General features: G+C 44.9%; 1 protein-coding gene across 1 annotated transcript in view; it reads left to right on the top strand.

The window, feature by feature from the left end:
• BMP7 (bone morphogenetic protein 7) overlaps positions 1 to 6,967 on the top strand; it is an 88,406-nt gene extending 81,439 nt beyond the window's left edge. The window contains exons 5-7 of the mRNA XM_066624095.1: positions 4,262 to 4,338; positions 5,528 to 5,638; positions 6,818 to 6,967. Coding sequence (XP_066480192.1) covers positions 4,262 to 4,338; positions 5,528 to 5,638; positions 6,818 to 6,967 — 338 coding nt within the window. The remainder of the gene's footprint in view (positions 1 to 4,261; positions 4,339 to 5,527; positions 5,639 to 6,817) is intronic.
• The last annotated feature ends 8,184 nt before the right edge of the window (positions 6,968 to 15,151 follow it).

Raw genomic sequence — 15,151 nt, 5'->3', positions numbered from 1 at the left:
GCAAACAACCTCCCTAGTGGAGCTTACCATTCTACCAGGGAGGCTACTGTTGTTGCCACTGATCTCCCCCCATGTTCATTCCGTGACCTGCCAGTTTATGTAAAGGGTCCCCTGTCCCTTTAAGGGGGAGGGGAGGGGCAAGAGCAGTGACACGAACCCTGAGATCTCATCGCTAACGGAGGCCGCGACACAATCCTGGGGATCATATTGCTGGCCTTGTTCCCCTCCCCTCTCAAAGACTTACCCTGGAGTAAAACTATCGGGAAGTTTGAGAACCATTGGTTTAGTCTTTTCTGTTATACGTGAAAGCCTGGCTGTTGACAGTTTGACACATTCCCCTTTTATCCTGATCATGCATTTCCTTGGCTGGTTCCTTAGCTATTTATCAAGTTGATTGATAAAAGTATAAGGATGGAAACAACATGCAAAATAACACAAAAAGAAAAAAATAAACCATAAAAAAAATCAAATTGAAGTCACCAGCGGGAAGCAAAGTAGTAGGAGGTAGAAGAGAAAAATAACCCAGCAGTTATAAAGCAATTAACTCTTAAAACTATACAGGCCACCTGTGGGCGTGCGCAGCAGCGGTCAGCACGGCCCGAGCAGGGGCCTCCCCAGCAGGCCCGAGCGCGCCGCGTGCCGCCTTCCCGCTGCTGCGCACGCCCCCTCGGCGGCTTGGGTGGAGCAGCGCTGTCCTTCCGCTGCTTCGGGGAGCGCGGCTGAGCGGGCTTGTCCCTCTGAGTGGGGCTGGGGGGAGAAGCGCTGGCGCGGGGCGGTTCCTTCTCCCCCCTTCACGAGGCTCGTTCCCGGGGCCGCTTCGAGGGCGATCGAGGAGCGCCTCAGCGCTCCCCTTCCCCACAGCGGCCTAGTCACCGGATCGTTGTGTGCCCTGGGCTGTGCGCACGCGGCCGGCCGGCCCCCTCCCCTCTCCTCCCCTAGTTCTGTGTCGCAGCGGCCTGTGACCTGCTTCCCCTGTGGCTCGGGTGAAGGCCCCCCCCGGTGGCTTTTGTCTCCCTGGAGTTAGGCCCTCCTCCTCCTCCTTCCTTCCGCCGGCCAAAGGTGCGCGAGCAGCACAGCAGACAGGCAGGCGCTCCTTCCCAGGGCTTTCCAGAGGTACTCATGTGGTTCCTGTTTGGGTCTGTTCTAGGCCGGGTGGGAGCCTGGAAGGTCGAGAGCTGCAGCCCTGCCTGAACTTTCCTGTAAGGCCCATTGACTAGAATGGGCTTTACTTCTGAGTAGGCCTGCCTAGGATTGGGCTCTTAGGCTGCCATTCTGGCCACACTTTCCTGGCAGTAAGCCCCACTGATGAACATTTGGAAGTGTGCTTGAGGCTGGCTGTCAACAGCTACTGTCCAGACTATGCATCCTTGCCTGATTCATCCTGCATCCTTGCCTGGTACGTGGGGCGGCAGCAAGAAATAGGGCCTTCTCAGTAGTGGCACCAACGTTATGGAACTCCCTTCCCCTTGACTTGAGAATGGCTCCCTCCCTCGAGACCTTTCGGTGAGGCCTGAAGACCTTGTTGTTTACACAAGCCTTCTGACTCTATGGCCTTTTTAACATCTTTTATACATCTTTTAGTTTCTTACAGGCGTGATTCCTCCTTGAACTGCTGTTTTATGCTCTTTTATTCTGACTTTTATCTGATTATTGTTTTTATGGTTTCTCTTAATGTGTTTTTAATGTTTTTATCTGTTAAATTATGTTTTAATCTGTTGTTTTTTGTTTGTTTTTTTTAATATGTTGTAAGCCGCCCTGGGTCCCTTTGGGGAGAAGGACGGGATAAAAATAAAGTTTTATTATTATTATTATTATTATTATTATTATTATTATTATTATTATTATTATTATTATTATTATTATTCACTTCAGTGCAAGTCATCAAAGTAAACTCAAGTAATTACAAAAAATGTTTACAGTTAATTATGTTGTGTTGTGCAATATTGGCTCATGCGGTTATGCAAGGTACACCAACATACATTGTACACATAAATGTTATATGTTATGATGGCGCGAACATTGAAAAAAAAAACTCTGGTAGATCTCCAGGCCTTGCTGGGTTTCAAAGTAGCTCTCGAGCCAAAAAAGTGTGAGCACCCCTGCCTTAAAGAGTATTAAAGATAATGTGGCCATGGTTCAAGCAGCTGTAGCATAACAAGTAACAGGCAAGCCTACACACTGAGATGGTTAATAATAATAAATAAATAATAAAACTTTATTTTTATCCCGCCCTTCTCCCCAAAGGGACCCCGGGCGGCTACAGTTACAGTTGTTCTGGAATACAGTTGTTCTGGAATACCCACAACTACCCTTCTAGGCAGGAAATGAAAGAGAAGTCTGATTTGACCCTGTGTGTGTGTGCGTTGCCTCTGCCCATCTAATAGACAGATAGCCCTAGACAGGAACACTAAGAAATGCAAGCTGTATGGTTATATCAAAGCAGAAGCACCAAGCTCTTTTCCAAAGTTTCTCATTGGTTTGTTGTCAGAAAACTGATTTTGCAACTGCAGATGCCAGGGCAGGTCAGGAGAAGCCGTGAAGCAGGAATCGATTTCCTGGGGCTTCCCTGGCTTTGCACAGGAAACGAGATGAGTGTTTTATATTTATTGAGTCAAGCTCTTTAATATTACTGAAGTTTTATAATACAATAAACCAACAAGCATTATGAAGCAGCACCTCTTTGCCCTATTGCAACACTGCCAAGAATGTCAGCGCTGTGGTTTCTGCCTCCCAAAGGATCAGATCTACGGAGTGTGCTTCTCAGATTTCTGTTTCTGCTCACAAATCGCCCTTGCAAAGACGATAATGCTGGAAATGGCTCACTCCTGTACCTAATCACAAAACGTTCATGTTTTGTTAAGAATCCGGAAAATGGATCAGAGTGTTTGCCCAGGTCACAAGTAGATATATACCTTGAGTATAAGTAGAGATATGCATGTTGCACTGTGATGTTGTGTATTTTCAGGGGGAAAAGCAGAGTGTGGTATTTGGCACGTGCATCACTTGCAAATATGTGTAACAAAACCCTGACAGCTGCTTCTATTAGGGCAAAGCAGTTTTTGGAGAAGAAGCAGCAGGGGAAGGGATGTTTAACTCCTTTCCTAATGCACTTTCCTCCCCCCCAAATGCAGGGTTCCAGAAGTATGTTTGAAGGTAAACATGCATCTGGAATCCAGTGAAGGGACATCTGGCTAAGGGGAGAGCGAATTGCTGCAGAAAAATGGCGAATGGGGGAATACTTAAGCACCCCCTTCCGTTTTCCACACTTTCTGCTTTGAATTGTCCTCCTCAAAGTTGTTTTGCTCTAGTACAGGGGTGTCCAGGCTTTTTGGCAGGAGGGCCACATCATCTCTCTGTGTCAGGGGCTGGGAAAAAAGAATTAATTTACATTTCAAATTTAAATAAATTTACATAAATGAATATATTATAGATGGAACTTGCATGAATGAGTGATGGTTTTGCAATAGCTCAAGACCTATAAAAGGCTGCACAAAGCAAGTCTGGCCTTCCCTTCACTGCCACTGCTGCATGACAGATGTGAAACAGCAAGCAGTGGAGGGAGCCTTCAGCCCGCAGCTCACATGAGGTCAAACAGTTGCCCTCACGCTGAGATGTCAGGCCAGTGCAGGCTCCAACAAGTCTCCAGAGGCTCATTGGAGACTGGGGACTCCCTGCGGGCCAAATTGGGAGTCCTCTTGGGCTGCAAATGTCTCTCAAGCCAGGGTTTGGGCACTAGTAGAAGCAGAAGTACAGGTTTCATAACAGGTGTTTTCATGTTTAATGTCTAGTTCTGCGTTCTGTCTCCTGAGATTTTTCAGCTCTACTTTTTAAAAAAATAAAAGAAAGCATGTATCTATTCCCTTTATAACTGAAGATTCCACTTGTCAGGAGTGAAGCTTCAGTGCCCTACAAAGGTCCTTGACCTTCCCCATAACAAGCAGAAAAAAAATTGCACAATGGTTTATACAAAACTCATGCATACGTACAGAATTCTGAATTTCCCAGAATCATCTGAATTTTTGGCACAGAATTGGAGTGGGGCCAGCAAAACATTCCTTTATTTATGAAGCATAGAATGCATGCAGTCCTGGATAGAACTGTGATGTTGAAATGTTTGTGGAAGTCATTTGGGAGTGTAACGTCAGTTGTCCTGGCTGGTTTGCGCATGAACTATTTTGTTGCAGTATAGAAGAACGCTGAACAATTTGAGCTAAGTTTCTGCTCTTTTCTTCCTCCTTCTCCTCATACCCTCCAAACTCAGAGAACAGCAGCACTGACCAGAGGCAAGCTTGCAAGAAACATGAGCTGTATGTCAGTTTCAGGGATCTCGGCTGGCAGGTAATAGTATTTCTGTACTTGGAGTTGAGAGAGTTGCAGTGTGTTTTAATCTTCCATTGTTATCTTGCTGGTAATGTGAATCCTGTGACCTAATTTTCCAGTTCTGACCTTTTGTTTGTCCACTTTCAGAAAAGCAAAAGACTAAATCCGCCCTGGTGGGGACATTCTCCTTGCGTACAACCTTCTAATTTATATCTACAGAGGGTTAACTTGCACCCTAAAATGCAGGTGTTTTATGGCTAGAGGAGATTATTGATTGTGCATTTCTAAGGAAGAAGGCCAGACGTTTGTGCCTTCCATTTTATTATTACTACTAGTGTCGCCAGTTTGGCTGGCTTGCCTGTGGCTAACTGTAGAGTTGACTTCCCAGTTTGTGGACACACTCCCACTTTGGGTTGGGCTAATATCTTCTGCTGAGTAATCACAACCGTGCTTTTTTAGGGAGATGGACGGGGGACGGGGACGGGACAGAACGGATGAAACCACCTCACCTCTTTTTTTCTTTTGGGATGGGGTGGTGCAGAACGCATCCCTCCCAGTTCCTTTCAGCTGGCAGCTTCCTTTTGTTTTTCTCAGCATGTCCTTTAAAGTGATACTATATTGTGATGCTGTATTGTTGTGGGGCATTCTAGGAAAAAAAAAAGTAATGACTGCCAACCAAAAGGAGTGAAGGAGGAGTGCTCGCGAGTTTCACCCTCCTCCTCCCAAATCACAGAAATGTGTCCTACATTTTGGTAGCTAAACAGGCATGGGAAAGGGTGGCAGTCAGAGCAATGTAAAGCACACAGTGGCTTTTTGCATGGCCCTTGGTATTGAAGCTTCTAAAATGTGATGCAGTTGCCTAACTAAGGGCCCAGTCCTATCTGGTCCTAGCACTGGTGCTGAGCTTTCCACCCCCTGCCCCAAACAGCCCTGCCACTGCCCAGCGGCTGTACTCACCGCTGGGAGCTTTCAGCATCCATCTTTGGGCACTGAAGCCTAGTGCCGACAGCACCAGCGCCAAAGTGCCTTACAACTTGCAGCAATTTTGCAACAGTCCAGGTCGTCAGCATCAGCGCCACAGTCCTTAGGACTGAGCCCTGAGTTACATGTATCCTGAGGTGATTAAGTTATGAGTACAGTATAATTTCCCCTCCGTGCAGTCCACGTTTCAATAAATCCTCTTTTTTTCCTCTCCATCCTAACTTAGGACTGGATCATTGCTCCAGAAGGTTATGCTGCGTACTACTGCGAAGGAGAATGTGCCTTTCCCTTGAACTCTTATATGAATGCTACAAACCACGCTATTGTGCAAACACTGGTGAGTGCATTTGAAGTCTTGTCCAACATTTTACTGAACCTAATCAGCATGTTGTTGTTTTTTAAATCATATGGGCCCTAGGTGTTTTTACAGGGTAAATAAAATGTGTGTGAATGGATGTCCACTTACTCTATTTACTACTTATCTACTTCATAAGCTTCCACTTGTAGACATTGTTCTACCTTTAAGCTTCCAAGTATGTGGTGTGGGGAATATGTGCACAAATTGACTGCACTAGTATCTGAAGGCTAAAACCCTGGAGAGCCTGAACTCCTGCTAGTCAGAGTGGCCAACATTGGCTTAGATCAGGGGTCTCCAAACCCTGGCCTGGGGGCCAGATACTGCCCGCAGCCAGCCTCTGATCCCCTGAGAGCCTCTGGCCCAGTTCACCAAACAGAACCAGAGTTGTGCTTGTGGGATGGGGGAATGGGGGTCCATTTAAGCGTGTACCTTATTTCTTAGGTTGTGTTGGTGCTCGGAGAAATCCTGGGCATTTGAACCCATTCATTTATTCATTCATCTAAGTTCCATCTCTAATGTATTTATTTAAATTTTATTATTTAATTTTTTTTTTCCGGCCCTTTGTACCAAATACACTGTACCAGATATTTGATGTGGCCCTTTGGCCGAAAAGTTTAGAGACCCCTGGCTTAGATGGCTGAGCAAGGTTCATATGTACATTTCAGTAAGTGAGGTCCTGCTGGGCTGAGGTTGGGACTGAATTTCCATACTGTTGATGTCAGTGTTGCATCATCAAGGATTGTCAGGAGCTGAGGTTTCAGCTAGGACATAGGTAATTGCAGCTGTTCTTCCAAGCTGTAGATTGGACAGAGCCTCGAGGTGTGTGTTTGGCTCCACTGTTCCTGCTAAAGTGTGACTGCACACCTCTCAGCCAAGCTCTCCTTGCATTGCAGAGCATGGCAACCCAAATGATTGGTGATGATGTCATCACCAAACATCTGGAGGCAGCTTTGCAATGCAAACATTGTGAAGCTGCACAGCTGCCAAAGAACTCTGTGCACCCGCTAGTGAAAGCGAGTGAAATTGCCAAGGTACTACTTACAGAGGCCAAACTGAACCTCAGAAAAGTTCCCAATAGGAAATGAAATGTGTTGGCTTATAGACCTACATGAAACTTAGGTGTACATCTTCCTGTCTGATGACTTATGTATCCCACAGGTTCACTTTATCAATCCAACCACTGTGCCGAAGCCTTGCTGTGCCCCAACGCAGCTCAACGCCATTTCAGTACTCTACTTTGATGACAGCTCCAATGTCATTTTGAAGAAATACCGAAACATGGTGGTACGGGCCTGCGGCTGCCATTAAATCTGCTGGACAAGAAAGCTCAATGCGGCTTGTATGTAGAACATTCAGGTTTTTAAAATGGATCTTTTAAAAAAGAAGAAAAAAAGAACAGTTCACTTTAAAACCTGCCACCACTCTTTGGAATAACATTTCTGAAGGGGCCAATCAGTCAGGAAAGGATTCTAGACATGGGTGGCTTTTTCAGAAAGTGTTCGCTTTAGGCTGTGAATTAGAAACTTTCTACAAATGGAAGCACAATGAATATCAGGACCAAGGGCTAGATTGGAAGCAGCTCCATCCTTTGGCAGGCAAGGCCTCTGGAACATGCTTTGGCAAGGGGAATGAACTTTTTAAATGAAAAGCCATCTGTGGTGAGAAATGTGTTTGTGTGTGTGTTTGCAAAGGTTTATAAAAAGTTATCATAGATAAATGATTTTTTTTAGTTAAAAAGAGTGAAAGCAAGATGCCTAGATGAAACAAAGATTCAGCTTAAAATGACTAAGGGTGCGCAAAACTTGGTCCATTTCTTGTCTTCATATTGCCATCCTCCTGTGGCATTACATGCTTTCGATGCTTGTCCATCCAGGTGACTATCTCATTCTTTGCAAAGCAGAATCCCAGTCATTGTGCATTGTATTTATATTATTTGCAGTTGGGCACCATGTTCCCCATTCAAAAGCACCATAACTCAGTACAGATCATACTCATTGTTTGTGCATAGCATGTACATTCTGCCTATTTATGCAACATTTTCCCTCTTCAAAAATAGTAACTATAACTCTGTGTAGACCTGAATAATTGTTGCACGTCTCAAGTTCAGTTAACGTAGGGTGCAATCCTAACCAATTTTCCAGCACCAAGGTAAGAGCAATGCAGCTCTATGGTAAGGGAACAAACAATCCCTTACTTTGAGAGGCCTCCATGCCTGCCACCCAACTGCAGGATGCAGCACATTGGCACAGCTGTGTCAGTGTGGGGAAAGTTGGATAGGATCGGGGCCTTAATGTGCAATAGTTTGCATAATGAAACCACCAGGTGTTCTTTCCTTCACAGTGAGCTTTGCAACTGATAGACAAAATTTTACAAGTCTGCTTCCTGCTCACAACTACCACAATAGTGAATGTGTGGTCCGCAGAATGTCCCTAATACCACCTCCTTTCTTTTGGTTCATCCCAACTTCATAGGCAAGAGAAGAGCTCAAGGTTCCAAACCAGCAAAGTCCTCTTTAGTTATGCAGAAGGGTAGACTCAGAACATGCTTGGGACACGGATTTTATTTTTAAAATGGTATTTCTACCTCTTCTCTGTCCCTTGGTTCTGCAATGCTGTGTTTGAATCTGGTGTTGAGGGACTGCTGAAATATTGTGAATGAGAAGCTTGCAGTGGATCACTATCAGACTAAAAAGCTAGATCTTGAGCATTCCACAGAGGTCAGTGTTGTGCCCAGTAGTGGTACACTGTGTGGATGAGCTTGTGTTCTGTAGAAGTTTGGCATAGGAAGGAAGACCCTAATGCCAGGTGGTGGACAGTTGAATAGGCATGGCAATTCTAAGGAAGACTGATGGACACCAAACTAAATGAGAATTAACAAGTTCACTGAGGCCAATATGATTTTTAGAATGCATCTGTAAGGTTCCTCAAACTCAAAATGTATTAGTGCTCTAGTGTTCAGCATTGGTATGACCACACCTAAAGGACCAAGTTATATTTTTGGGTATTCTGATTCGTAAAGGGTATTGAGGCATTGGAAGAATTTCAAAGGGCTACTATCTAGATACAAGGTAAGTGTGGCCCTCTTCAAAAGTTGCTTGTTCTCCCAGGCACCACCATCTTGAATATTGAGATTTGGGCACCACCATCTTGGATCTAACAAAATCTTGCAAGTTTTGGGCGCTGACTTCTTGGTTCTCATGAGATTTTGTGAGATCCAAGATGTTGACACCCGTCTAAGCTGGGAAGATGCTGCAGGGTGCCATGACCCCAGTAAGTTTGGGAACGACTGCACTTGTGCTTCAGAAGATCAAGGAAGAGAAGGAAAAGATGTTGCCCATGGCTCTGACAGCTTGTAGGTCCTGAACATCTCCGAAGGCGATATGTAAGACAGCAACTTGGGAGTTAGTACACCTTCCCCAAACATCGTACTAATACATTTGCCTCAGCTGATGTGGCTGTTGGCCTCTAAGTTCATCAGAGTTGGAGGAGAACTCAGCAGTGTCATTCTCACCCTTAAAGAGAAACTGCTTCCTACATCCCAGCTGTCAGACTCATACACAGAAGAACAGGGATATTTGAGCTTACCTGTGAATTTTCCTTCTCTTTGGTTCTGGGGTAGAGCAGTCTACTCACCCTGACTGGACTGGAGTAATACAGATGGATATTGGGAGAGCCCATTACTTTAGTATTGAACTTAGTGAATACATGTGTTGGGGTCTGTTCTTCTACAGAAGCCAGCCTTTTTCAACCACTGTGCCGTGGCACATTGGTGTTCCACAAATGGTCTCCAGGTGTGCCGCAGGAATTTGGGGGAGGGTTATTTATTAGTAGGGTCAAAGGGGGATGTGAGCTCCCCACCAGCAGTGTGGGCTGCCTTGTCAATTGACAAATACTGATGGTGTGCTGTGAACATTTTAGTGCCTTCCCAATGTGCCATGAGATGAAAAAGGTTGAAAATCACTGGACTATGCAGTTGTTGCTGATAAAGCAAGTTCCCAGTTCTAGTTGCTATATGCAAGGTAGCTTCTCCAGGACTTCGGTCTGGCCTGGGGATCAGTGGGGAGCCCCCTCCCTTGGAGCCAAAGTACCACATGACTCTCCCTGGCTAGCAACAGAAGGAGCTTCTTAGCAGTCTCAGCAGTCACTGATCCATATTGGAATCACAAAGAAGGAAAATTTACAGGTAAACTCAATTTTCCCCATTTATTGGCTCTGAATTTAGCCAAAACACCTAGGGAGACTCATGGCCACACAAGTGTTTGAATCCTCCAAAGATAGCCTTTCTATATACTGCATCACACCAAATGTGCTGGCAGAAATGCGATACCTTCAGGAGCCATATCTTCCAAGTTCAGGCATTTTTGTGCAAATTGTATCAATTAGGTATGTATACATGTGTAAAATAGTTGTAACCCTCTGTCTTCTTACTCATGCTCAGTGTCTCTGACCATGAGTCTGATCCAAATTCCAAACGCAGTCCAAAGAGTGGCTCTTGGATGCAACTGCCTCATGGTGGGGTTGCTACTGTGTGGAAGCACCTTCAGACTCCCACATGCTAGCCATTTCCTGAGAAGCTTAGGCTAAGGGATTTGGATTGGATTGCAGGCCACTTCCAGTATGTCCACCTTCTTGAGAGAAAATTGCTCGGGACACACAGCACTATTAATATCTTGCCAGTGAACCACTAGTGAATGAGAATGTTCGAGATCTGCAACCATGGCAGAAATTGCTGTTTACAGCTTATTTTAAGCATGTTGATGGAGAGGGAGTGGTTTGGACTACTGGCTGCCAATATCCCAGTGGATTATAGACTCTGCATTGAGAGTCTCTTTATTTTTCCCCCCCTATTCCTAATGGGAAGGCAAATTAGTGCTTTTTCACAGGTTAAGGGTTCCCAATCACACTTTATTTTCTTCAGCTTTGTGATGGTGCCTCTCCTGCACCTGCTAGTGAAGCGGGGAGGTGAACAGACATCTGAGCATTATTGCAGAAATGCTTGTCAGTGTATCGCATCCTTCTCGAAATTTAATGAGCCTTATTCAGGGTACCTGGATACTTCTTTAAAAGCTAACATGATATGTATAAGACCACCTTGTGAGTGTGTCTGTGTATAATATGGTCAGGGGTGAGCTCTAGTGCCTTGTGGTCCAGTCTATGTTGGTGGCTGTTCACTATACAGCAGGCCACCCTTAATAAAAACCGTTTCACTGTATACACTCCAATCTTTTATATGTTTTATGGGGATATTGTTTTATGGGGTTATTTCTGATTTTTTTCCCCCCAAGTAAATAACAGACTGGCTCCTAAGCTCTATGTAACTCCACTGTTTGTACATGTTTGTGTAAATAGTTTTCACAATGCAGGACAAAATTATTTATTTCAATCTTTTTTCCCTATTACATTCAGGAAAAAAAAAATGATTCATCTCTCCTTTGAACACATTTGTGTTCTTATTTAATAAAATATTTATTAACAACTGTTGGCAAAAAATATACATTTTGGGTCTTTTTTTTCATTAGAGCAGTTGTTTTAGTTGTTTTGTTTGTACAAATTATTCAAATAAATCATTGCAGTTTTACATGCAAAAAAAGCCGACAAATTTTGTGTCTCAGTGTGATGATTTCCATTTTCTCCTTATGTGCAGACCAGTTTTGTACACGTTTACTCAGAAAGTTTAACTTTACAAGTCCCACTGCATACAATGGGATAAGCCTAAAGCTGAAATCCTGTGCGCAATGGAAGTAATCTCTGCTAAACATATGTTAGACTTTGCTCTGAATAAATATGCATAGGACTGTAATGTTTTATTTCTAACTACAGGTAATCTTCTTATCCATGTGACCAAAGATGGAATACAGGTTTCAGACTTTGAGGAACCAAATTTCTGTGTAAAAACACTAAAATAGTATGCTTAAAAATATCAGAACTCACATGCAAAGCTCATGCTACTGCAATAAACCTTTCTGTCTCAGGACTTGCTGGAAGTTCACCCAAAAATGTCTTTCATCAGCTCCAGAAGATGATTAGGCTTGGGCTATGGCACCTCTGTGTAAGAGTATTCTCTGCCACTTATTGGAGCATTTGGCTTTATTTGTAGGAAAAGCTGGTGGAGCTTAAGCCCACAATCCTATCCCCATTTGGGAGTAGGTCCCATTATTAAGTCGTCATGGATAGGATTGGGCTCCGGCAGTCTAATCCTAAACTTCCTAGCACCACACTACAGTGGTGGCAAAGTGGAGGCCATGGTATCCTGCTGGGCAAGGGAAGCCTCTGGACGTCTCCTCGGGGGGACAATAGTCTCCTTACTCTGAGTAAAGCTTCTGAGCCCAACATGGGGGATAGGATCCAGCGGAGGAGGCCTCCACTGGTTCCACCTCCCTCCCAGGTAGGTCCCATGCCTTGTTCTGCCCTCCCCCACCCGGGAACACCACCTTCCTCACATCCCCACAATGTCCAGTGTTTACCTTTGGTCTGCCATTGGCTAGGGGTTCCTCCTTGGCACTGATGGGGCAATGCAGGCCTTCCCTCTAGCTCCGCTTACTTGGAAGGTGGCACAAATGTACCTTATGGCACATTTTTTACTCCCAGAACCAGTGCTGGGCTGCAGCACTGGTGCTGAAGCCTGATAGGATTGGGCTCTTTGTCTAGGAACGTCCCATGGTGTGGAAATACTTCCCAAATTGCGTAGGGAATCTCTTGTTACTGAATGGATTAGGAACTATGTACTGTATTTCAGTGTCAATCAATTGGCATCCTTCAGTCTCAGAAGACTATGGTATCGCGCTCTGAAAAGTGGTTCTGGAACAGCGTCTAGTGTGACTGAAAAGGCCAATTCAGGAGTGACAATCCCTTCCACACTGGGAGTAAATGTAGTCTGTCCCTGGTGTGTCTCCCTGGCTACAGGCCTTCCTTCTTTGCCTCTTTGCCTCAGTCTGTTGGCCAAGTGTCTCTTCAAACTGGAAGAGGCCATGCTGCACAGCCTGCCTCCAAGCGGGAAGCTCAGAGGCCAAGGTTTCCCCATCTGTTGAGGTCCATTCCTAAGGCCTTCAGATCCCTCTTGCAGATGTCCTTGTATCACAGCTGTGGCCTACCTGTAGGGCGCTTTCCCTGCATGAGTTCTCCATAGAGGAGATCCTTTGGGATCCGGCCATCGCCCATTCTAACGACATGACCAAGCCAACGCAGGCGTCTTTGTTTCAGCAGTGCAAACATGCTAGGGATTCCAGCTCATTCCAGGACTGTGTTGTTTGGAACTTTGTCCTGCCAGGTGACACCAAGGATGCGTCGGAGGCAGCGCATGTGGAAAGCGTTCAGTTTCCTCTCCTGTTGTGAGTGAATAGTCCATGACGCAGTGCAGTACAGAAGTGTACTCAAGACACAAGCTCTGTAGACCTGGATCTTGGTATGTTCCGTCAGCTTCTTGTTGGACCAGACTCTCTTTGTGAGTCTAGAAAACGTGGTAGCTGCTTTACCGATGTGTTTGTTTAACTCGGTATGGAGATAAAGTGTGTCAAAGATCGTTGAACCAAGGTACACAAAGTCATGGACATCCTCCAGTTCATGCACAGAGATTGTAATGCAGGGAGGTGAGTCCACATCCTGAACCATGACCTGTGTTTTCTTCAAGCTGATTGTCAGTCCAAAGTCTTGGCAGGCCTTGCTAAAATGATCCATGAGCTGCTGAAGATCTTTGGCAGAGTGGGCGGTGACAGTTGCCGAGGATGACCAATGGCTCTTTCTCGGGGACTTTCTTGATAGTGATGGACAGGTCATCATAGAATTTGTCTTTGGGTTCTGCTGGTGACGACAGAGTTGGTGCATATGCACTGATGAGAGTGAGAAGTCCTGCTGATGACTGGAGCTGCAGGGACAGAATTCTTTCACTTCCTGCAGAAGGTGGGATGATTGATTCCAGCAGGGTATTTCTGACTGCAAAGCCAACACCATGTTCCCTGGTCTCGTTTAGTGGTTTTCCCTACCAGAAAATTGAGAAATTTCTCTCCTTGACAGATCCTGAATCCGGATTCAGAATTTAAATGTAGGTGTTTATGTTTTTAACAGTTTCTATGCTTTTTCAGCCCTATTCAAGGAGCCATGAAGGTGCCTCACAAGATAAAATCAGAAACTTTATTCTCTATCTAAAAAAAAAAAAAAAATTAAACAGCAATTAATGTTATCTCATTGCATGTACATATGTTCATATGAATTTTAATGTACATTTTAAAAGAATATGGAGACTAACATCTCACAAATGGAAAATACACATCACTTCTGTATGCGCACTGAATGTAACGTCAATGATTGCACATTTGTACAGTTCAACAATTTGCTTCTCACAGAGACCTTATGAAAGGAGAAGGGCAATGCTCCCCTGGTGACAGCGTGCTTCACATTTAATAAGGGGCAGTGGTGAGCATGGAGAAGATTTTGCCATTATTGGTCAGGGCTGCAAACCACATGGAGAAACTCTCTCCATGCTCAGGACTGCCTCTTGTGGACATTTATTTATTTATTTTTCACATTTTTATTCCGCCCTTCCTCCAAAGAGCTCAGGGCGGTTTACACAGCTGCTCCTCCCCTCTTTCTTGTCCTCACAACAACCCTGTGAGGTAGGTGAGGCTGAGAGAAAGTGACTGGCCCAAGGTCACCCAGGAAGCTTTGTGGCTGAGGGGGGATTTGAACCTGGATCATCCAGGTCTAAGTCCACCTCCCAAACCACTACACCACCCTGGCTCTCAATGCTGAATCTGTGGCCACTAGAAGTGCCACTAAAGCATGAAAAGGAGGTGACTGCTGCCCCAGATCCTTCTTGTTCCTTTGGTAACGCCCCCCTTCAAGTAGCACCCAGGCACCTGCCCTACTTGTATCTGCATAGATATGCATCTGCACACACAGAGTCCTTTATGCATTCAGTTCCTTTACCTTGGTTTCTGACTTTTATTTTCTTATTTAAACTTACAATCCACCTTATCCCCTTCTGCTCAGATTCTGCATCATAGTTACTTGTCAACATTCACAGCAGCTACATAAATCTTAACGTAGGACTATTGGGTGGAGGGAGAGCCATGGGGGAAAACGTGAATTCATTGCTGGCAGCCCTGCAAAGATGCCCAGTTGATTATAGCACAGCTGTCAGCAACTGTTTCAAAGAAGTAGGAGGTAAATTAATTCTGTTTACTGCTAACATAGTTCAGAGATTTGGTCATTCCAGTAAAATTATAGAGGCACGAGGGAGGGAGGGAAAAGAAACTCAAATGACACATCAGCCAAGAAGTTGAGAACTTTTTTCCAATTTAGGTAGATATGTTTTACTTTGCGCAGATGTTGCCAGCAGTAAGATTTTTGCATACTCTACTGCAGTGATTTTTAACCTTTTTCATCTCACGGCACACTGGCAAGGCACTAAAATGGTCAAGGCACACCATCAGCTTTTTGACAAGTGACAAGGCACAGTGTGCTGTCAATGGGGGCTCGCATCCCGCAATGGTCCTAT

The sequence above is a fragment of the Tiliqua scincoides genome, chromosome 4 (assembly GCF_035046505.1).
Source record: "Tiliqua scincoides isolate rTilSci1 chromosome 4, rTilSci1.hap2, whole genome shotgun sequence".
In the NCBI taxonomy this organism is placed as follows: Eukaryota; Metazoa; Chordata; class Lepidosauria; order Squamata; family Scincidae; genus Tiliqua; species Tiliqua scincoides.
The sequence above is the reverse complement of the archived record's forward strand: the minus strand, read 5'-3'. Positions and strand labels throughout refer to the sequence as shown.